At 38.0% G+C, this 24241-nt stretch overlaps 2 protein-coding genes across 6 annotated transcripts; one reads left to right on the top strand and one right to left on the bottom strand.

The window, feature by feature from the left end:
* Positions 1–1161: 1161 nt before the first annotated feature.
* On the bottom strand, positions 1162–2498 carry LOC140793574 (putative disease resistance RPP13-like protein 1). The gene has a single exon (XM_073145116.1). The coding sequence runs from the start codon at positions 2486–2488 to the stop codon at positions 1196–1198; it is 1293 nt and encodes a 430-aa protein (XP_073001217.1). The 5' UTR covers positions 2489–2498; the 3' UTR covers positions 1162–1195.
* On the top strand, positions 2214–24145 carry LOC140793573 (histone-lysine N-methyltransferase ASHR1). 5 transcript variants are annotated; one of them, XM_073145112.1, is made up of 17 exons: positions 2214–2356; positions 2459–2524; positions 3057–3259; positions 3353–3487; positions 3647–3733; positions 4266–4337; positions 14654–14864; positions 15395–15513; positions 16123–16524; positions 16634–16768; positions 17020–17157; positions 21821–21976; positions 22056–22289; positions 22386–22564; positions 22646–22760; positions 23007–23087; positions 23869–24145. In XM_073145112.1, exons 3-17 carry the CDS (start codon positions 3131–3133, stop codon positions 24097–24099), a joined length of 2424 nt encoding a protein of 807 aa, XP_073001213.1. In that variant the 5' UTR covers positions 2214–2356; positions 2459–2524; positions 3057–3130; the 3' UTR covers positions 24100–24145. The 5 variants fall into 5 exon arrangements, with proteins under 5 accessions (XP_073001213.1, XP_073001211.1, XP_073001212.1 ...); XM_073145110.1 differs by having other exon boundaries at positions 2980–3259; XM_073145111.1 differs by having other exon boundaries at positions 2235–2356; positions 2464–2524; positions 2980–3259.
* Positions 24146–24241: the final 96 nt, after the last annotated feature.

The raw sequence follows: 24241 nt of genomic DNA, 5'->3' as shown, positions 1-24241 counted from the left end.
AATTGCTATAATTCACCTGAATGAAGAGATGAAGAACCTATATTTTCAAGTAGGAAAGGAGGAAAATGAAGCCTGTACTACGGTATGAAGAATATTCACCTGAATGAAGAGATAAATCGAGACAAGGTGATGCACAAGAACACAAATCTAAATTCAACTACACATACTTATTTGCCACACTAACGAGTTACTATAGTATGACAAGCTGTTCCGGCCAACTATCTGACCAATTTAGAGAACATCAAAAGAAAAGAACCACTTAGCAGCGTCCTCCAAGGACCCAAAAGTTCCAAGGTTTAAGAAAGTTTTCGTCTAGTCCTTGATCAAGAACCAACTAGAAAGAGAATCACAAATCAAAGTTACCAGAGAAGTGTTCCTCATTGCCAGATACCCAGAACTTTTTTCTTCCTGAAGCTTTAGTAAGAAAGCTGTCTTGTAACCATGCTGCAGCGACATATCTATATTTTTGAGTTTTCCCCTGAAAAGACCATCTGGTGTTACAAATATTTGAATTAAATGGAAATATTAACACTGCTGTGTAGATGATGTTATTTAATTTACAAGATCAACATCAGATTGCTAAATAAATTACTAATTATTAAAAAAATAACATAGGGCGCTTTGATTTGGTTGGCATCACTTTTATTTTATTTTGCTTTATCCAGATAAGTCATTTTGTTTTATTTTCAGTCCTTTCTATGATTCAGAAATGCATCAACCACAAGATATTTGATTGCAACTTCACTTTTACAGTTGGACTGTGTAGATATAGAGGAAGAAAGGTTGGGAAACCTAATATTCTAGCAACTAAAACAAGACCATTTTGTCAATAAATCAGATTACATGTTCTTTTTATTATTATTTACTACGATACTTTTCAACCATTTGGGATCAAAATGACACTATGTTGCAAAAATTAAAAGAAGCATTCAAACATGTTTTCTTTCGCCTCAAATTCTATGACTGGAGAAAAGTAAAATGAAGAAAAACATAATTGGTGGTGAGCTTGCTACTTCCTCTATCTCCAATTTTAACATGTTTAACAACGCAGATTCACTTGCATATTGATGTTAAGAATATAGGAGTTATAATTTTCTCTAATTGCTTGCATGCATCAGAGGAAATGTAACTAAACAGAAAACTTCAAGGAAAGAATAATAGCATTATTACCATGATATAGTTGGTGTTATCCTTGTCAGATATTATGGGACTCAAAAGAAGAAGAAACCACATGCTGTTTGTCAATCCAAACTGAAAAGATGCGTGTGATCTTAACTCGATCTGGGTTTCTCTCATCTTTGCAGTTCTGACTAAGCTTAGGACAGTCATTGATACTCAAGAACTGAAGTGTGGTGGGCAGGCTTGGTAGCACTGAAAGCGACTGGCAGCCTGAGATCTCCAATCTTACGAGTGATGTAAGGTTCTCCAGCTCCGGAAGGTATGTAATATTCTTGCAGTCCTGAATATTCAAGTCTTCCAATGCTTTGAGGAGCTGTATTCCCGTTGGCAAACCACAAATGTGAGGGCAGTGGCTAATAGAAAAATATGTCAGACCACGAGGTAGGCAATCATCAGGCAGTGATAACAGTTGATAGAAGTGACTGATTTCCAGGTGTTGTATGGAAGTATGAATCCTTGACAATCCTGAGGGCATCTTTCTTGTTGGCAAGCAGCTAAGTTTCAGGGAGAAGAGAGAAGCAAGACAAGGCCATGAATCCCAAATCCACTCGCTCTCCACCTTTACTTCTAAATGTTTGAGTGACTCAAACTTCCGAAGACCAATGAACAAAGGTGATCCTTCGATTGTTTGCTTGGTCAGGGAAGTAAGATTGTGCCTCAGTTGCCGCAGGTCAACGCAATCCTTGAAGACAAGTTCACGAAGAGAAGGCATTGAACAATTATCATCATCTCCATGCCATGCCTGTAAGTTTGGCATGTTCTCGAAATGTAGCTTCTCTAGAGATGGAAATCTAATTAAGTCAGTGCCGCAAAATGAACAATCTACACTCTTCACGTGATCCATTCTGCTTATGTAGAGATTTCTGAGATGTGGCAACCCACCGAGCGGTGGGAGACTCTCGCACTTACAACTGGAGATGCGCAATGTTACTAGATTAGAGAAGGCTGCATCCCCTATCCAAGTTGGAAATGCAGAAGCACCATATCCATTTATACTAAGTTCTTTGAGGTTGGTATGAGGTCGAAGACGTGCTAGAACTTCATGCTGGACATATGTGCCATGTGATTTTGGTCCAACTTCAAGAGAACTTCTCCACAACAAATCCATCCTCTGGATGAACCGTTTTCCAGTTAAATTTGCCTTTGCTGCTTCTTCTACATTTTTAACAAGATGCAGGTTTGAAATAAGAAGCTCCCCATGGATGTTGTTTAATTCCTTCAACTCGCTTATACCGCTTCCAGCCCTTGTACCTATGACAAATCTTGACAATGTCTGTAGATCAGTCAACAGCCCTATTTCCTGTGGCATAGGCTTCAAAGGAAAGGTCAAAGAGGACGATATCTGGTACTCGTTTCTCTCGTATCAATATATTAGATCTAAAATATAAGATTGATTAGAAAGTTACGACATCTGAATAGTTTAGCATTGTCGATAATTAGACGCTTATATATTTAATAATTTATGTGAAAAATATAGAAATTTATTTTTCTAGTAAAACACCAAACTTTTTTAGTATTTTGAAATAAAATAATCTGCGTTTTACTTGATAATAAGATGCTGTACTCGTCTAAAAATAAAATTACTATCATTTTTAAAATAAATGTTTTTTTAGTATGAAATTGGGTGTAATTTATTTTGATAAATAAAGTTTGGAAGAGAGCGGCCAATTTGGCCCAAAACTCGTGGGATCACTATCCACCTGACGGAGAGATCACGTGACGGCGTGATATTATAACCACCTCGAGTTGATGCCATGAAAATTGGAATAGAACCTTTGATTTATCTCTTTTCCACTGTAGTTGGTTGTTGGGTTTTTTGCGGGGTTTAGGAGTTTTTAATTGTCTCCGCGCTCCTTCGTTCGATCATCCATTCCAAGGAAAGTGTAAGAAAGAACTCCGAATCAAGAAATTGTTTTCTTTCGAGCTCGAGAAACCCTAGAAGTCGCTGGAGATGGAGAAGGTGAAATCTCTCATTCCGAACGATCTCAAGAAGGCGATCGCCGAGAGCACACCGGAGAACCTCCTGCGCACGTGCTCTTCGCTTCTTGAATTCCTTCGCTCTCTACCTCAGTTTCAGCAAGTAATTCCATCCACTTGGCCGCCTCTTCTTGATTTCCATTTTCTTTTTTGGTTTTGTGTTGGACGACGTAATTGATACAACTATGGAATTTAGGTCATTATGGAATTAACGGATCCAGAGATGGCACTTTGTCAGAAGGTAAAAGAAAAGGCTCTTGATTTTAAGATAAAGGGAAACGACTGCTTTTCAAAGGGGGATCTCCACCAAGCGCTGGGCTTTTATTCCCAGGTTGCTACTTTACCTTTTCTTATCAAAATGCTATGTGGGTGATCACAACATTTCTGCTCCCTGTCTGGGATTGGTTATTTCTCTAAGATTTCGTAGTGTTTCTAAATTTATGTCCTCGGTCTTGTAATTTTTTAAATTTATTGTACTCTGTTTGAACAGGCATTACGACATATACCAATGACATCTAATGACATGGAAGCGAACTTGATTGCAACACTGTACATTAACCGAGCTTTTTCTATGCATGTGAGTTTTTGTGTATTAACTTTGCATTCCTATATCTATTGAATATTTTCATACGTTTATATGGACCGTTTTTTTCACTTAGAAGGAAACATATAAGATCTACATGTGATCCAATTGCCTCACCTTCTGCATGAAATAAACTTCTAAGTTAAGCAATTTGTGCTGGTTGTAAAAGGAAAACTGAAGGACTGATATGAAGCACATGCTCTCTTGTATCTTGTTGCAGTTTAATGTTCAATATAGTCTATCAGTGAAATAGTGAAAAATGTGTAGATAGTGGGGCTGATCTGAAAATCTTGTGAGGTATTTGACAATTGTCATGTAAGTTCCGAGGTTTTTAAACTCATGATATTATATGGGAAAAGATTACAAGTATTTAGGTAGAACAACTGCTTAGACTGATGTACAAAGTGGAAATGAGCAATCTGACATGTTAATGCATTTTGTTTAATTTTATCACCATCATTTTAATGGCCATCACTTGTAATTTTTCTCTTGATGTTCTTGCACTTTTTGGCTTCCTGATTTCCAGAAATTGGGCCTTTTTGAGGAGTGCCTACGAGACTGCAACAGGGCCATTGCACTTTCGCCTAGTTATGTGAAGGTTCGAACCAACCTTTTCATTCTCTTTAATTTGGTGGGGGCACAAGTTAAAAATGTATAGGAACCAAAGAATATGCTCCAGTCATTCTTTTTCCTGCTATCTGGTTTTTCTTTGATCATGCCTTCAACAGCAATTTATCCCAAATTATGAATGTTTATCTTCACAAAGATGGTTGGATGCTGAGCATATTAATCTTGTTTATGACTTTTCTCAAAGTAGTTGTTAATGTTATGATTCATACTGAGTCTGACTCCGAGTTCGGAGTTGATTGCATTGAGTTTGAGTTGATAACTTTGCTTATTATGTTTGGTTCAATTATTTGTTCAATTAATTAGTTTGAGTCCACGTATGATTTATGGTTGCTCTAGTTGGGTGCTAGCTGAGTTTGCTAGTCGAGTTAAATTTGTTAGCTAGGTTAGCCTTTAGAAATATGTGAAGGACAGTCCTAGTTGAGTCAATCCCCCCCCCCCCATGTCTCTCTTTTGCTCTAGTCATCCTGACCTCCCATTATTGTATTGTAAGGCAGCTGCGGGTGGCGGACAGTCACCCCACCGCCTAGGCAAAAGGCGGGGCCAAGGCGGTCTAGCATTTTAATAGATAAAATAAAATAAAAATATTAATATATAATATATATTATATATTGGCAAATACTTCAATACCCCTCTAAAATTTATAATCTTAATCTAACGACTATAATAGCCACTTTTTATACCCAGTTCTAGTTCCAAAACTATATTATGTTAAAAGAAAATGACATATTAGTCAAGAAGATTAGATTATGTATGCGTAATTGATGCAAATCTAGTATGAATGCAATGTTTTGGAGAACAATTGACCCAAACAAGTAACTAAAGTAAAATATAGTAAGCAATAACTGATAAGAAGTTAATTAATTAAAATGATCACTACTAGATGAAAGAAGAGAAAACCACTGCAGTAGCTTCCTCAACTCTCAAATAGGTATGTTGATAGTAGAAATGCCTAAAATATGGTGTAAAGAAAGACTTTAAAGTTTAGGTTTACCAATAAATAAAATAGTAGTGCTTTTACTTTAAAAACCAAGTCCTTATTTTCACGTCCGGGCATCCAAAGATCCTCTTTCACTACTGGAATCTTCTGGACAGCAGCAGCAACCAACGAAAAAAGTAGAGATTGAAGAAGAAAAGAGGTTTATAGAGGAGGTAGAAGAGATTAGAGAAGAATATTAAGATAGAGTAGGAGAAAGGGGGGGGAGAGAGAGAGAGAGAGAGAGAGAGAGAGAGAGAGAAGAAGACCGTAGGAGAGAAAATGAGAGACTTCAAATAATTCTTATTCCAACTTGTCTTTGTTTATCATGTAATAACCTTTAAATAGGTTAACAACTTTAATTCTAGCTGATTCTAATAGAAACTTATTTCTTAATAGGACTCTAATTGATCATGTTACCTAAATTGATTGACCCAATTTAGGTAATAAATCAATGTGGACTTCCCTCACATATACACTTACCATAACTATCAATTGAGATTTTAATAGGAATTCATTTCCTAATAGGATCCTAATTGATTAAGCCTTACCTAAATTGACTAACCCAATTTAGGTAATAATTCAATACGGACATCCCCCGCATATAGGCTACCATATCTGTTAATTGACTAATTCAATTGATTATTTGAATTAAAAATCAACAATTAGACCAAAATTGGATTCGAGTAATTTTATTTTGGTCAAATTGAAGATGATGCCCACATCAGTAATTTTCAAGTTACACATTTTTTTTCTTCTGTTAAGATTTTTCTTTCTTAGATATAATTATAATATGTATGCTTATGGCTTAATTATAGGAGATATTATTTAATACTAAACAATTTAAATTTGATTATTTAGAAATAGACTTCAATTTCAATATGATTCTCTCTCTATTTGTTATTAAATTTTAGTTTAAATCAATCTTAAACTAATGAGAGATATATGTAAATAATTAAAAAATAATCGAAGATATAAAATATAATTAAACTTTCGTCAAGTTAACTATAAAACGGCATCAATACCCTTATTCATATATATATATATTACTCTTAGTTAAGAATATATGTCTTTTACTTGATAAATTATTAAGATAATATAATTGTCAAAAATAATGTGCAAGGTAATATACTTTAAAAATAATTAATTACCTATTGAACCAGTAATATACTAATATCTTTTAATTTTTTGTATTCATATTATATCCTTGAGGATCTTAACTATTAGATTTTCATCAAGCCAATTGATAACAATTACCTTTACGTTATGGAGGAAGCGCTCTTATATATTAAAATAGCATATATAGATTTTTTAATAGTAATTTACAACCATATCAACAAAAAATCACAAATTAACTATATGTATATACATATGTATGTGTGTGTATACTTTTTTATCAAAGTATGTGTGTGTGTGTGTGTGTGTGTGTGTGTATATGGAGCATGTCAACTTATGTCACCATTTCTCTTCTCTACATTGAGAAACCACAATGCTTTGAAAAGAGAAGTAATGGATTCCAAAGTAGAGGGAGAATAAAAATAAATGGGTTCCCAAGGTAGAAAGAAAAGATGGAATAAAAAAAGAGAAGTGAAAATGAAGAAGAAGAAAACGAGGAATGGTGGCCTGCTCGCCATTAGCAGGCCGTCAGGTTGCATGGCGGGCGGCCGCCTTGGCTACTTTTAAAAATGGTGCCTCATGTGCAACTTTCATCTAAACTATCGTCAACCAATCATACCTGCTAGCTTCTGACCATGCCACCGTGTCCACTGCCACCACCATCTTCTTATTGGGCCACCACACTCCGCCTCTATCCTACTACTAGCACCATCACCCTCCTCGACTAGCTACCACTCTCGTCGAGACCCATCCTCAGCCCAAGCCACACTACCACAACAACCAAGCCACAATCAGTATCACCACCTCCTCCTTCCTGCCGAGCCACACTACATCCACTCTCAGTCTCCTAACCACCACCTCTTGGTAGCCACCCCCCAACACTCCATGCCTCGGTGGGGCCCTGGCCGAAGCTCTCTATCAACCTCCTAGGCTACCGTTCCATTTCCTAAACATAGCAACCACCCAGTTGCCACCTATCCTAGCCGATTCCTTAGCCTTATCCACCACCTACCACCCTCCTTGATCTAAACCACTTGGAAACCCTAGCTAGGGTTGTCCGCACTCTAGGTTGGCCACCCCCAACCCCTAGCACGTCTACACACGCAAGGGGCAAACCCCAGACACTACTGCCTAATCCAGGGCTTTTGGGAGTTTGGTCTTTTTTCTCAGCCCAAACCCTATCCAAATCCTATCCTATCTCTAACTAAGACCCTAACCTATTTCCATACTAAATTTTAGCCTCAGACTTCATCCCTAAGGGCCTGAACCGGCCTAAAGCTCTAGCTGCACCCGCTTTACGACATACCTATAGTCACCCATTTAATGTCTCCAGGCCTAAATCTTGAGCCCACTTCATAGCCAACTTTTTACTAACCTTAACCCATCCTCTAGTTAAGCGGTAGGTTCAAATTCCCATCCAATAGGCATGAGACACCCGAAAGCTCTGGTCAGCAAGATTAGGGCGCCCAAGGTTGAGATCACCTTCCTTCCTTATTTTGGTGGTCCTTTGGTCTTTTTGGGAGAACTCTAACCTAGGGTTTTATTGATTGGTATAAGAGCCAAGATTTCTTAGCATGCCCACCACCTTTTTGGTAGCAGCAAGGAGCACCATGGATTTGAGCTCTTCGACATTGATCATGGCGTCGTATGGTTTATTGTCGGAACTCGAGATTGTGGGCTTTCCTGAGGAGATGTCGTCGAACCCAACAACACCTAATCTCTCCTCATCCAATGATGTACATGATGTGCTGAGGTTAACCATCATTGAGAACAACTGTGTCTTCCTCGAGATAAACAGCTGAGGTGGATTTGGACCTATCGCCAGTTTGTCGATCAAGCTTATCACAGCCATCCTAGTGCGTAGACCTATGCCGCCACCTCCACCTCTATCCAAACATGAAGATGTAGTCTTTCCATCATTGCTGCCCATACCAGATATGAGAGCAACTAGTGCACCAGCTGGAGGACACCACCCAAATTAACCTAGCTTGAGTACACCCACAAGCCCGACTAGGACTCCCTCTTGCGTCTAGGATGTGCCCAAGCCTAGACTTGAGTCAAGCCTTGTTCCGACACTTCTCACTACTCCAATAGGCTCACTCCTATTGGGTTTGGATTTGCCTCTATTGGGTCAAGGCATGCCAAAGCTCCGACTCATATTGGCAGACTTTGCCACAACATCCAAGTCGTGGTGAAAGCGGCTGGCCACACTCATTTGCATTCGGCTTCTAAATAGCTAGGATGATGGAAGAAAAGTTTTGGGAGCTTTGGAAGGTCTGGAAATTACCATGGACAACCGGGGACTTGGAGGACATCTTTTAGCCACACGTAACCAAGGCGAACGCATGCGAGTGGGGCTCGACCACCCATGGCTACGGTGGACATGTGTCAACTGGTTCAACCACCCAAGACCAGACCTAGACCCGTGGTAGCTTGCAGCCTTGCATGACTCGATGATATAGCTAGCTTGTATGACTTCGATGATCAATCTAGACTTGGATGATTGAGCCAGCTTGCATGATTAGGTTACTGAGTACTCACTTTGAGGGAAGGTGAATTACGATATGGTCTAAGTCCAAGTTGAGTATTTTACATCTTATGTTGGTTCAGTTATTTGTTTGATTAATTAGTTTGAGTATGTACGGTTTAGTCCAATTTATGGGTTGCTTTAGTTAGAGGACAACCTAGTCAAGTTGGATCTAGTTTCTCTTTGCCTCAGCTATCCTTACTTTCTATATACCTTTCATCTCTATCGCCGCCGACGGCGGTGGCCAATCATAGGCATTGGCTTTTGTCCTCGCCACCACCATCTCCTTGCCGAGCCACTACTACCACCACATTAGGCCTTCACCCTACCACTAGCACCACCAACCTTTTTCGACCAGCCAGCCTACCACCAGCACCGCCACCCTCCTTAATCAGCCACTGCCTTGGTCAAGACCCCCCTTAGCAAACACCCAAGCCGCAACCACCATCACCACCTCCACCCAGTCGAATGATGTAGAACAAGAGTTTCAATGGAGAAAAGAAGAAAAGCCCATGGAATCCACCAATGGGTTGAAAGTTGATAATCTCAAAAATGTCAAAATTTTCATTAAACTCCAAATGATAGCATAACAAGCTTTTATATAGGCAAACCCTGAAAAGGACAAAAGACTAAAAAGCCAGGCAAACAAAAGACTGAAATATCCTCATATGGAATCTCACGGCTTGTCACTCAACCAAAGCGTCACTAGATGGGCTGCTCTCTTGCGTCTGGGTGAGTACATGTGCATGAATGTGGTGTCTGCACCAACTCTTCCGGGGTGAGAAAAACTCGATTTTCTCAAGTTGAGCTGAAGGTGGCTCTTGTAGAACTCCCAAAGGTCATGATCTATTTACTGAAACTTTTTGTGCGTGATCCACATGCTATCAGACTTTGGGCGATCTTTTCATCGGACTAGGAATCAGTGAACATCTCCATCAGCGTCATATGTTACTTGTTCATTTAAAATAACTTCTATCTTTTCTTTTTGTGCAGATGGAGAAAGGTAAGTGGTAGGGTTTAATGTATGTATATCTGGAGGGGTAGAAATAGCTATCATAAGGATCATCAAGAATCTATACATGTGGTTTATAAGCCACTAAATCTTTGATATTAAAAGTTCAGCTAATGCTAATAATGCCTAATATGCTATAATCTGAGGGAATATTTATAACACAAACATTAGGTCTAACATTTGTCAATATCCAAAAAGGTCCAGCATTATAGACTTGCAATTTCCGTGCAGTACCCGAAGAAAATTGCTCGGGTCTAATACGAATCATGCCATAACCTCAAACATGGAATTTCTTGCACGTCGATGCAAATTGGCCTGTAGTTTATATTGAATATTACTAGCTGCGATTCACTTATCTCTTAATGCAATGAATAGATATGATATGCAAATGCTTCTGCAGATTTTGATACTCTAGAATGCGGAGACATAGGAAGGTCTAAATGTTTACGAGCTTTTACCCATGGATAACCCCAATGAACTCATGCCTATAGACCTATTAATGGAGCTATTAAATGCAAATTACGCTATAGGAAGAATGAAATCTCAGTTTCTATTATGATTACCTACAAGACAACATAAAAAATTGCTCAGGCTATGGTTGATAACCTCTGTCTGGCTGTCAGTTTGAGGATGATAAGCCATTGAAAATTTTAGTTTTGTGCTTACTATATGGCACAAAGTTTTTCAGAAGTAACTCATAAATCGAACATCTTGATCTAACACAATAGTTTTAGGTAAACCATGTAGTTTGATCTGATGATTAAACTAGAGTTTCACAATGTTTGAAGCGTCAGAGGTTTTAACACACGGAATGAAATGAGCCATTTTAGAAAGACAATTTACCACCATAAAGATTGAGTCGTGCTTGCGAAAAAGTACATGGTAAACCAAGTACAAAATTCATACTCACATCTTGACACAAGTGATTTGTTTGTGATGTTCGACCAATTGACAGGTACGACGTTGACTGATTATTTTGGCTACATCAAATTTGAGACTTGGCCAATAAAATTGGTGTTCCACTTTTTAAATGGTTTTATCCTGTCCAAAATGTCTGGAAAGGCCACCAACGTGAATTTTTCAAACTAAGAAACGTACGAATGTACGAGGAATGCAAAATTTGTTGGTCTTGATAATAATCAGTTTGGAAGTAGTTATTCTGAGATACATTCACATTATTTGACAAGGTGAGGTAGGCTTCTCCAAAATCAGGGCATGAGGCATAATCTTCTTTTAACTTGTCAAATCCCGTGATAGTGATACTTGTGATGGAAAGAAGATTGGTCCTTTGATTGAGCGCATTAGCTTCTTTGTTTTTTAATTCCAGGCATATGTTTCAGAACAAACGTGTATTCTTGTAAAAATTCAATCTAACGACCATGTCGAGCATTAAGCGGCCGCATAAAATTCTTTATCATACGTGGAATATTTTATTTTGCCTCATTTAACTTTTATTAAAATAGGCATCAGGATGACGTTCTTGAAAGGATGCTGCATATCCAATAATCTCCGAGGTGTCACACTCTACTTCAAAAGCTTTATAGAAATTAGAAAGGCGCATAACAGGAGCTTCTGTCATTCTCCGCTTGATTTCCTCAAAAACTTTATTTGTAGATCGATATTGAAAGTCACCATTTTTTAGGTTATCAGTAACTGGGGACATGATTGTACTGAACTCATGGATAAAACGACGATGGAATGTAGCAAGTCCATTAAAACTATTAATGTCATGAATGTTTTTGGGTTTAGGCCAATCAACAATTGCTTTGATTTTCTACGAGTCAGCACATATTCTTTTGGATGAGACCACAAACCCTAAGAATACAACTCGATTTACAATAAATGAGCACTTTTTCTCATTAGCGTAGAGGTTTGAAGTGCGAAAAGTGAAGCAAACTTGATGCAAATGATATAAATGTTGTTTCTTAAAGTGGCTATAAATCAAGATATCATGAAAGTACACTACTGAAAATTTGCTCATGAGTGGTTCAAGCACTTATGTCACTACAATCATAATATAATTAGAGCGTCCAAAAGACATCACCAACCATTCATATAAGCCATCCTCGATTTAAATGCAGTTTTTCATTCATCTCTTGGACAGATTCTAATCTGGTGGTAACCTCTTTTTAAGTTGATTATAGAAAAATTGTAGCTCCAACCATCATATTAAGCTTGTCATCAAGTCTAAGGATTTGAAAATGATACTTGATTGTTATCCTATTGATAGCACAACTATTGATGCACACGTGCCACGAGCTATCCTTTTGGAGTAAGGTAGGGACATCACATGGATTTAGTCTCTCACAAACGAATCCCTTATTTAACAGCTCATTTACTTGTCATTGTAATTCAACATGTTTAGTGGGGCTCATTCCATAGTGAGGCAAATTAGAAAGAGAGGCTCCAGGGACTAAATCAATTGCATGTTGAATATCATGCATGGGCGGCAAATGGCCTGGTAGATCTTTAGGGAAAACATGTTGAAATTTTGCCAAAAGAGGAGCTGCTTCTTCCGAAGGTGGAATAATAGTATGATTTTCCACTTCATGGGCTGATAAGGCAAACACGACGAATCCTTAGTTTGCCTCCCTTTTCAAATTCTTTGGGATTTATGATGTGTAAACCCTTTTGATTAGGCATAACACAATACACATTTATTTAGGCAAATCCTAAAAAGGACAAAAGATTTAAAAACCCTCATGCAAAAGACTAAAATACCCTCATGTGAAATATTTCCCTCACAACTCGTTGCTCAATCAAAGCGTCACTGAATGTGTAAACCCTTTTGATTAGGCATAACACAATACACATTTATTTAGGCAAATCCTAAAAAGGACAAAAGATAAAAACCCTCATGCAAAAGACTGAAATACCCTCATGTGAAATATTTCCCTCATGACTCATTGCTCAATCAAAGCGTCACTGAATGGGTTGCCCTTCTTGCGTCGCATGAGTACATATGCGTGAATGTGGTGTCTGCACCACCGAGCCACACCATCTCCACTCTTGGTCTTTATACCACTACTAGCACCACCACATCCTTGCAGCCAACCCCAACACTCCATGCCTCAGGCAGGCCCTGGCCGAAGCCCTTTATCAGCCCCCAAGCTGCCACTCCATCTTCTAGCTGCAACCACCACCCAATCGCCATCGGTCCTAGCTGGTTCACTAGCCTTATCCACCACCTAGGGTTGCCCTCACTCTAGGTTGGCCAATCCTAGGCCATGGCACTCTCTCACATGTAGAGGGCAAATCCCAAGCCATGGCCAACTTAATTCAGCCCATGGCAAACCCGTTGAGCCTAGAGCTTTTGCCTATTTGACCTATCTCTAGGATTAAACCTTGAGCCATCTCCATAGTCAACTCTTACTAAGACCTTAACCCATCATCCAATTGAGTGGCAGGTCCAGATTCACATCCAAAGGGCAAAAGACACCCGAAAACTCTAGGCAGCCAGAATCAGTTCAGCCGGCTAGACCAGGGCGCCCAAGGCTTGGGTTCACCTTCCTTCCTTGTTTTGGCCATCCTCTAATCCTTTTGAGTGAACCCTAACCTAAGGTTGTATTAATTAATTAACAACTTGCACAAGTTGTATTAGATACCTTGTCATACATTTCAAATTTATCGTAAAATCTATCTTATTATCTGTTTATTTATATCCATTGTTTATATACTGTAGAACTTCTAACAACAAACATATAAAGATAGTATATTTAGTTATTTATGCATATTTGCTGCTTTGCTATCCTTATATAAGTTTGCTTCATAGGTCAAGGATATTCATTCTCCATCCAATCTATTGTTGAGCAATTAGCAGGGCCCACTCATTATGCAATACTCATTTCTCAACAAGAAAAGACGAGGTAAAATCTAGGAGTTGATTTGTTAAGGAAAGGAACTGACCTGATCTTTTGCACCTTTTTCCTTTGGTTTTCATATGCAGTAAGAGATAACAACAGTGACAGAGTGGTTCATTTCGGATGTCATTTGGCCAATGAATACCATGTGAAACAGAAATGAGGTCAGTAATGTTATACAATTGAAAATGCTAGGCTACATGGAAACTCTACATAATGAAGATCAAGATAGAAGCCTGGATGATTTAGTGGTGGTATTAATTAGGATAGGGAAGTGGCAGAAGTCACATGAACAAATGCAAAATAATAGAGAAGTGGTTGAAACAAGGTAGGCTTGTTATAAGAAGCTCTATTGAGGGAGGTAGTTCTCAGATTTGTGGTGGCAGTAGATAAGCAAGAAAATATAAATTAATTTGATGGAAGACAGTTGGAAAAGCTAGTATTAACCAAAGAGCTATAATTGAAACAATTAGCAAAGAAGTGTTTGTAGAGCTATCCAATTGTTTGGTTCGAAGTTAAGAACAGAAGCTTTGATGTCATTATTAACTTTTTTTCTTAAGGACATGTCACAGACAAGCCAAACTGGTGAGTATCTTATTGGTCAACACATGTCAAATGAAGAAACTTGATTTTTAATATATATATATTTAAAGTAAATAAACTATATTTATATCCATAGATGGATGTCATGATACTACCACTTTTATTGATTCAAGTTCTATGATCAACTTTTTAGTGAATATTTATCACTGTCGTTGGAGATCAGTTTTCCATCTTAGGATTTGTCTAATTGCAGGCATGGTACAGGAGAGGGAAGGTAAATGCTTCCTTACATAATTATCGAGCTGCTGTACATGATTTGGAAATTGCCTTGAGTATGGAAGGCACTTCTTCTGGAAAAGGCAATATAAAGGAAGAGCTAAAGATGCTACAGGGAAAACTTGATAGTACAGAAGGACCTAGCATATCAAGCAATGATAGAGATGATGATAAGTTGGCTTCTTTAGGTTTTCTTCTACAGAATCTGAAGTTTCTGTACTTTTTCTTGTTGTCAACAATATTATATGTTTGATATATGCTGACTAACGACAACAAAGAAAATAAAGAAAAAAGTTTTATTGTTTCCATGGATCTTTAATGATTATTTCTATGATCTTATTATTGCAAGTCATAAACTATGAGAAAAGATCATTAATAAAGTAAATATGAAATCATGTATACTTTGTTAAGGTCTAGTAGATAAGCTTTGGTTACTTAGCAAGTGGACTAGTACCCTCAAGATTTCAGCATTTTCTTGTCAACCTTATTACATGTTCATTTTTACCAATATGATGAGGTTAAATAAGGAAGGGTTCATGAAAAGGATTTGGCATTCCTACCTGCATGACAATTTATATTAATTTACTTTGTTATGCATGTCAGATTGGCAGTTTGCTTGCTTGCCTATATGTTAGCACTAGCAGAATAATCATTTGGAACTGTTTGTAGCCAGTCATGTCCCTTTATTTAAAAAAAATGATATTTGTCCTTGTGACAGCCGGCTCACATGATTTAGTACTAAAATGTGTGTCAACACCTACTAAAGGCAGAGGAATGGCTTCTCCAAAGGATATACATCCAGCTTCACTGCTTCACACTGAAGAACCTCTTGCGGCGGTATGATTAAGATACATTTTCTTAAGCTATCTTATGTTGTACTGTTGTATGATGTATAAATGAGGGTCATTGTCTGAATAGCACTGTTACCAAACATTAGTGGAATACTGGAATCATTCTATAACTGCTTAATATCCATTGTGTTGTCCAAATTCTGAGTTTGTTTAGTGTCTGGACACTTAGGAGTTAATACAATTTAGGAAATTCAAAGATACTCTTTATCATGAAGAAATATCCATCAGAAACTCCAAATATGATTTTGTTGGATTTTGGGGCACTTGGACACTTGCACTCGGGAGTATTTAGACCTGAAGAGTCTCCTAATTGCCTAAGCAATATATCATCACCAATACCTCTGTTCTTGTGGTAGTTTCCTCACGATAATCCTTCATTGTAACAAAAGATTTATTGGATCAGAAAATTCACACTATACATAGGAGAACTTTCTAGTTATTGTTTTACTCATATATCCACATTTGCGTTTGCTCATGTATCATCAGAATACATTCATGTCTCAGTCTCATCTTTTTTCTTTTTTCTATTCATATATCCATGTTTCTGATTCTTTTCTCACATATTGATGCATATCTCTGTCACATTTATCTGTAGATTGTGACAAAATCCTGCCGAGAGACCCATTGCCATTTTTGCTTCAATGAAGTTCCTGCAGATACTTTGTTCTGTCCAACATGTACAATACCCATTTACTGCTCCCAGAAGTGTCAGGAACTAGCTGGTGGAGAATACCTCTGTTGGAGCCAAGCCTGTTCTCCTGCAGAAAAAAATCATGCAGCGGATTTCGCAGAGTGCTTTGCAGGTGCCATTTCTGCAAATTATACCAAAGATGTTTCAACAAAGGTGAACTTCAAGCATGTTCCTGAACATAGACATGAGTGTGGAGGTACACATTGGTCTGCTGTTTTACCATCTGACATAGTTTTGGCCGGTAGAATAATGGCAAAGTGTATAGCAAAAAGATCTTCTGAGGTCTCTAATTCTGCTGAAACTTTGGTAAGTGTCACTAATTTCTCTTGGATCATGACTCCAAATTCTTTAGTGTTGTTAACATATTGAATTGAAACGTTGTTTAAGCTAAATTACCAGTTTTGTTGATTGATAGGATCTTGTTCACCACTATGACCAAATTTCTCCTGCTAGCAAATTGGAGTTTCATATATATGCTGTTGTCCTGTCATTCTGTCTCCAACAATATTATAGGTCGGATCATCCATGCAGTGAAGCTTCTGTAGCAAAGGTAATCTTCAACATTTAGGCCCCGTTCTAGTTGACTTCTTGGAGAGGCTTGGGACTTATAGCTTGCTGTATATGTCTTGAGGATTATATTTCTCATTATGGGTCGAAAATCATTACTTTATGCTTGTGATCTTTTAGGCATTAATGTTGATCGTCAAATTTTAATGTTTTAATCATAGTTGGAAAAGAAAATGATTTTCTACTCTTTTTCTTAGCTTAATTTATATTCTTATTGTGAGTGTTTTTCTACAGTTGGTTTTGCTAATATGCCAAATTAGGGTCAATTCCATGGCTATTGTCCATATACAATCTGCAGACAGAGTGGCGAACTTCAAGAAGGATCAAAAGCTTTCTGCAACAAATATCATGCCTATTAGTAGCATAGAGCAGGTTAGTTTGAATTATCGAGTTATTTCTTACTGTTGTCATACGGCATTTAAGCTCTAGAAATAGAGTCAATCAAATGTTCTTGGAGGGTAAAAAGATCCAGTTATAATCTAGTTATACTCCATTTCTCTGATATTTATCACTTAATATGTGGGCCTATGTAAAAGAACCTCGTAGATCTAAATTAATGGATGGAAAGAAAATTCAAATACCTGCCACTAAAAAGGTATGCTCCTTTATGTGGATGGAACCCACGTGGTTTCCAGATGACCTGTCGATCAATGTTTCTATACAGTATTAATCGTAAGCCATCGCTCAAGGATGGCCTAACCCTGCGTCATATGATATTATTAGAGCCATAACCCATATCTCTTAATCATATGTTAAAGATCATGCAGTGTTTTAATCTCCGTATTTGACAGTGTTCACAGTCGCTCAAATAGACGTATGGATGCCCGATAGTCTCCTTTCAGCGATCTCAATTCTTGCCAATATAAATGTAGGTACTATATATACATTTTGTCCTTTGACCCCCAAGCTGAGCAAGTAAAATGTCAGACACTACTGAGAGAAGACTTAATTGCATAGTTAAACATGCAAGTAGTGCACTGGTTGACATCATCAATTATATGACATATTCATCAAAGTTATCATACACAATATATACACTCGATAATTCTATACAAAATTATGAACCATAAATAAACATAATTATGATGACTAGTAGATAAGCATATACACATGCATGACATTGATGTGATGAAGCATAAAATAGAACATCACTTCAATAGTTAATATTACTCCTAGGCTATAAATGATTCACTTATCTGACATTACTTCTTAGTTAACCGACTCCTCCTATACCACTTGATCATTCTTATATGGTAATAGATCTACTAAGAAAATGAAAGAAATTAAAGCATAAGTACTTAACCTACCTAAAATTAATTACTTAAATATGCCACAAATTGTCGCTATAGGTTCGGGCAGGTCCACTTGAGAATTCTTACAGATATTGCTCAAGTAGAATTAGTATAATATAATAACAATAATGGTCTAATACACTGTTATAATTAATTAATGCAAATACATTCATATTCACTATTGTGCTTATTATTATCGATTTGTAACAATTATAATAGATAATATTTATTTAGCTTACTTTACTAAATACTGAACCATGCTAAACAAGATTAACAATCTCTATGTCCACATAGAACTAATTTGTCATTGAGAGTAATCAATAGAGTTATCCTCCGATCCACAATTTAATTAATGTGAATTATAACAATTATTGTAATAAACAAAACTATACACTAATGATGATTAATGCTAAGTGGCCCAAAAAATGACAAGGTCGACTAAACAAAATGACTAAAATAAGTTAAAATAAATTAGAGATCAATCAAACCCACTTGGACCAGCCTAAGGCCCAACAAAACAATGAGTTGGGCTGCAACCAATCTAGTGCCCCACTAATAGTATTTTACTAGGACAGGTCTAAGGCTTAACCCACAAACAACTTGGGCTGAGTCGCAACCTAACTCAAGCCCAATTTGAGTTGGGCTGCAAGACCACCTTGGCTTGGGCTATAGCCCAAACCAAGCGCTACTCAATCTGGGCTACCTGCAGCCCACCTATTAGTAATCGGGCTCTGGTTGGGCCTAACTCGGGCTAGGCTATCAACGACCCAACCCACACACACCCAACCCCCTTACTCTCCTTTGACAAGCCGAGATAGAAGGAGATGGCTACTAGCGGTCCCCATCGTCAACAGCTGGTAGCAACTACGTTAACAGACTCTAACAAGGTGCAGACTCGCTCGGAGTTGATGTATTGGGTTCACCTCGGTGGGAAGAAGCTCAATGACAAGGAGGATGTATCAATCAACAAATCGAGCGTAGATGATCGGGGAAAGAATCCAAATGAACGGGAGAGTCGAGGGGAGTGACAAAGGGGGAGAGTATTTGCCGGATGGGTTAGCTCCTATCATGATGATAGTCAATCTATAATATATGTCAAATATAGATAAATCTAATGCTTAGCAAGTGACACTATGCTCGCATGATAACCTAGATGTAAGTACAACTAATATGAAAAGAGCATGGATATCTAAATAGTTGAACATTGTGATAGTAATAAATCATGCACACAAATATTTTGGTTACCATGGGTTGACCTGACGCATGCTAATTCAATCCACACCCACCACGACTACTCAACACGCCTGACAGGCCCACCGGCCATAACCTATATTCATCTGACATTAATGTCCCAAGAGAGGGTAGATTCTAGCTATAGAATTATCTACCGTTATCCATCGAACAACTGACTAATTATTGTTGCCACAAACTTAGGACCTCATTCATGGGCCAATCACTATGAGTTGGCATCGTACCTCAGTGCTACCCACCTAAGCCCTCGGCTCAACATTACACACCGCCTGTGGAAATCATGAACTGCCGCTGAAGGATATCCTGCGTCATGAGATACCATTAGATTTGCGTCATCTTACTTTTGATCTCCAACTTAAATACTCTAAAGAGTTTCACTCTCGTTAATCAATAGTATAATTGACTGTCTAACCCAACGAATGGCGCGTCTAATATTCTGGGATCCAAAGATTGAGGCCTCAAGCATGGGTCCTACTATATAATAATATAATTTAATTTCTGTGCCTGTTACCCTAACTGGGGAGGCGTCAGGTACTGTCGAAATATAGAAGCCATACACGATTTATTGTAGTGCACATGTGTTAATATTATATATCACAATTAAACATAATGGAACACTTTATTATCATGGAGTAACATGGATTATCATACATGAGCATGCTAATAGCAATACGCAGAAATCATAGTAAAGACAATCATATCAACTATTATGCTAAATCATCATGTGCAACCACAAATACTAAAGCTATCATGTTAAAAGCTACTCCAATGTATATCTAGCACATCATATCAAGCAATAATAATAAGAGAATATAGTCTGCTTGCTAATTTCCCTTTGGTGACAACAATGTTCCAGTCTAATCTCAATTTATTTGGGGCTTGTGCTGGTCCTAGGGATATCTGTGACAAATGTTGAGTTACTATTCGATTTATAATATTAAATAAATAATTGAAAAATCTAAAACTATCAATGATGGGCCGGGCTAAGGCTCAAGCCGAAAATGCACGTAGGCTCGGGCTTGCTCAACCTACAACCTCTAATGGGCTTGAGCTAACCAGCCCATAGCCCAGATAGGCTCGGGCCATCCAAGCCCAACCCAGCCTGCAAAGGGGCTTGGGCTCACTTGACCCACACCCAGTAGAGAGGGAGTTCATCTCCCTCTCTTGCTCGCACCTAGCAACAAGAGATGGGAGAAGAGGACCCCGACGACTACTTGTTGTCGGGCAACCAAGAGAGGCAAGGGAAGAGGGAGGATCACCAGAGAAGATGACCTCAACTCGTAGAGCCCGACAACCACTGGGTGGCCACTGGTGCGATGAGAAAGGAGAGAGTGGAGGTCGAGATGGGTTTGGCGTTATGGAGGGAAGAAACGACACAATAAGGTGTTGGAAAATGGCGTTGAAGGTCGGGGCGGTTCGCGGAGGACAATGGTGGAAAAAAAGACGCCAACACCAATGGCCGGTTGGGCTAACTTGGGTCTCACCAATGGACAGGAAGGATCCAATTGCGGTACTCAACTCCCACAAGCTTCTTGACCTTGAAGGTTGTGGTCAGAACTCGTTCGATGGCAATGAGAAGCCAAAGCCGAAAATGCACACATTCCTACACCACTCAATAAAAATGAGGGGAAGAGGGCTCACCAAAAAACTTGTCGCACAGGTCGTTACCAAGATCCTACCAGCGACGGCAACCCGACCAAGGAGAGAGAGAGAGAGAGAGATGAGGTAATTTTCCAGCAAAAGAGAGAAGTGGGAGATGGATGTGGTTTGAGGTCCTCCTTTGCACACAAACTGAGTTCGCCCGTCGGTGGTGTATGAAGGAAAGGGGGCAGCTCTAATGGTGTCAGGATAGGGTGGGTGCACAAGCAAGTGGGGAGGTGAATAAAAAATAAACGGAGAGAAAGTGGGTTTTTGGTGTAGGGGCGTGGGGGATGGGGATGATGGTCGGCGCATTGACACGGGCGGATCAAATGGTGACGGGCATGTGCGCAATTTTTTTATAATGAATGTACAAAAATGACAGAAAAAGAAAATTGCCTTCTGTTTAAGATATTTCTTTTTTGCTGATTTATCCTTATTGATCATAGGGCTACAATGGACCTGCTCAAAGTGTTCCCTGAGTTGAGTTCAAAAGTCATCCTGGTTATTAACAGATGGCATAAGACCGTCCTATCATACATCCCTTAGATTACCTTGAAATTCAGAGGGCCTCTCTCTCTCTCTCTCTCTCTCTCTCTCTCTCTCTCTCTCTCTCTCTCACACACACACACACACACACACACACACACAGGGAAAGATACTTTGAAAACAGATAATTTTGCTGCTGATAGTATTTTGACTAAGATCTTGTAAAGATACTAGAAATATGTGTGCATGGTAATATTATTTATGATATTCTCGGTGTCATTTTTACCAAGGAATTTGACATCATGGTTTAGATTATCTAAATGTGATTTCTATTCTTATTTAATCGTACTTGGTTTGACCTACAGGTTAGGGTAGGCCAAGCTATTTATTCTACTGGAAGTTTTTTTAATCACTCATGCCAGCCAAATATTCATGCGTATTTTCTTTCGCGTACCCTTTTAATACGGTCAACAGAACTTGTACCAGCATGGTGTCCACTTGAGTTATCATATGGTCCCCAGGTAATATAATATTTACTGTTCTCTGATCATATATTAACAGTGCCCTCCCTCACTTGTGCCTTGCTTCCTCATATTTTAGGTTGGGCAGATGGATCTTCTGGAGAGACAGAAATCACTGGAAGAGCAATACTTCTTCAAATGCCAGTGCTCGAGTTGTTCAAAGTTAAATCTTTCAGACCTAGTCATTAATGCATTCCACTGTCCTCAATCTAACTGTCTTGGTGCAGTAGTGGAAATGACTCATCACAAAGTTTTTGGAGATGATTTTGTTCAAGTATCTAGAGCATCTCGTGTTTGCAAGTTATCTTTGCCAGTATGCAATCTTTACCTTGTCATGAAGTTTCTTGCTTACATAGTCTTAATTATGATGAGTTATCATTGACTCATCAATCATGTCTCCGGTCTGAAGAATTTCACATCTCACAAGGTTTCCAACAATGAAGACATTGGAAATGTGGCAATCAAGCTGCTCCAAAAATCTGGTTTCACATCCCACATTAACCCTGGATATTGCCTAAATTGTGGCTCTTTGCTTGAGATGGATTCTGCCATTGCTGCAACAAATAATGCTATGTCAAGTATCAATAGGTAAGGTTTTCTTGATCATGCATGGCTAATTTCACCTTCAGTTGTTGGTCGATATAAAGACATGTATGCATACATTGACAGGATGAAGGATTCTGTAGTTCTGGAAGAAGTTCCACAAGTTATTATGTCAAATGCATTGAAATCTCTTAGTTGCCTCAGATCAGTAAAACATCCATATAGCAAGGCTGTTGCTCAGGTCAGTTTGTTTACATGGTTAGATAACTAATCTTGAACTTGAATGTACATGTTTGGTAATGTTAACTTTTGTTATTTCCATACTTTTTATGGCAGTTGTGCAAATTTCTTATCAAAGAAGTGACTTAAAAGTTAAAAGTATGGGTGCAATTGTAGAATGTGTTGAACAGCAGCATTTAATATTGATTGATTTAGTGAAAATCATTGTGAAAGTCTTAAGTTTTAACTGATGTATTCGTTAATCCAGTCTGAAGACTACATTGCAGAGGCTTTTGTCAGGATGGGAGATCTGGAAAGTGCAATGAAGCATTGCAAAGCATCAATTAAGGTAGATTGTTATATTCATTTACTTTTGTTGGAAGTAAATGTAATGTGGTTTTCCTGGTTTTGCATACCTGCAAAATGCATGTAGCTGATCATCCCATGTTTGATGTTCTCATAAATGAGACACCATTAGTAGTAATATGAATTTAATACATGTACCATGATAGCAACAATGATAAATCAATTAATCTGAAAAACTGAACCTGGTCTTTGGATGTTAGTGCTGAATTTTAGCCCTCATTTTGAAACTATATATATAGATTATTGCTTGGACAAGGATGATGCATTGATAGCTTTTCCTCTTCAACTTGATAGAAAGCCAATGTTGCATATTTATTATCTTAAACTTAAAGTCTTGTGGTTCGGACAATTTGTATGAAAAAACCCCTAGTTATGGTATTGAAAGTTTTGAGCTCCTTAGTTTTTAAATAACGAATTTGAATCTTTTACTTCCTTATTGATAGCGTATATTTAGATGCGTATCTTGATAAATTGAAAATGTACATTTTACATATTCATTGCGTTTAGTTTGGATAGGTAATACGTATCATTTTTTATTAGATTTGGATACGTATCTTGACAAAAGTAAAGACTATTTTTTATAGTTTTTACATATACTTTTAAAATGCTGCAGTCTTTTTTTACCTTGCTAAAGGGAAATGGATAAGAGGCATGAAAGTGTAATTTGAAAATTAATAAGCCCAAAACTATCAATTTCATAAAGAAAGGGCTTTTTCAAACAAATTGCTAGTTGTTGATGAACTCTTTTATTAACGATGTTACAGATCCTTGAAAAGCTGTACCACACGGAACACATTGTCATTGGCCATGAATTAATCAAGCTTGCGACCATTCAGCTGTCTCTGGGTGATGGCACCAGTGCTGTAAATAGCGTAAAGCAAGTCGATGTAATATTTTCACTTTATTATGGGGCTAATATGACCAAAAGATTTCCGTATATTGGTTTCCTTAGAGAACAGGCTGTTATCCTTGCTTCATGTGCTACATCAATATAAAGAAGAGCTCACCATCCTTTAGTGATGATGAATGGGGCATTGCACTTGTGCTAGTTGTCTGCTGATTCTGAACTTTAGATGATTCATGAGTAATTGCCAGCTTTAAAATTCTATAGATCAAGTATCATTTTTAACTACACTC

Source organism: Typha latifolia, chromosome 8 (assembly GCF_019914945.1).
Source record: "Typha latifolia isolate L0001 chromosome 8, TyphaL0001v2, whole genome shotgun sequence".
In the NCBI taxonomy this organism is placed as follows: domain Eukaryota; kingdom Viridiplantae; phylum Streptophyta; class Magnoliopsida; order Poales; family Typhaceae; genus Typha; species Typha latifolia.
This window is presented reverse-complemented; position numbering and strand designations above follow the sequence as displayed.

Excerpts from the sequence above, each read along its gene's own strand:
- LOC140793573 (XM_073145112.1), top strand. The coding sequence starts at position 3,131 with ATGGAGAAGGTGAAATCTCTCATTCCGAACGATCTCAAGAAGGCGATC. Across the intron at positions 15,514-16,122 it reads CTGAAGAACCTCTTGCGGCG|ATTGTGACAAAATCCTGCCG; the intron begins GTATGATTAAGA and ends ATTTATCTGTAG. Across the intron at positions 22,565-22,645 it reads GCTATGTCAAGTATCAATAG|GATGAAGGATTCTGTAGTTC; the intron begins GTAAGGTTTTCT and ends ATACATTGACAG.
- LOC140793574 (XM_073145116.1), bottom strand. The coding sequence starts at position 2,488 with ATGCCACAGGAAATAGGGCTGTTGACTGATCTACAGACATTGTCAAGA.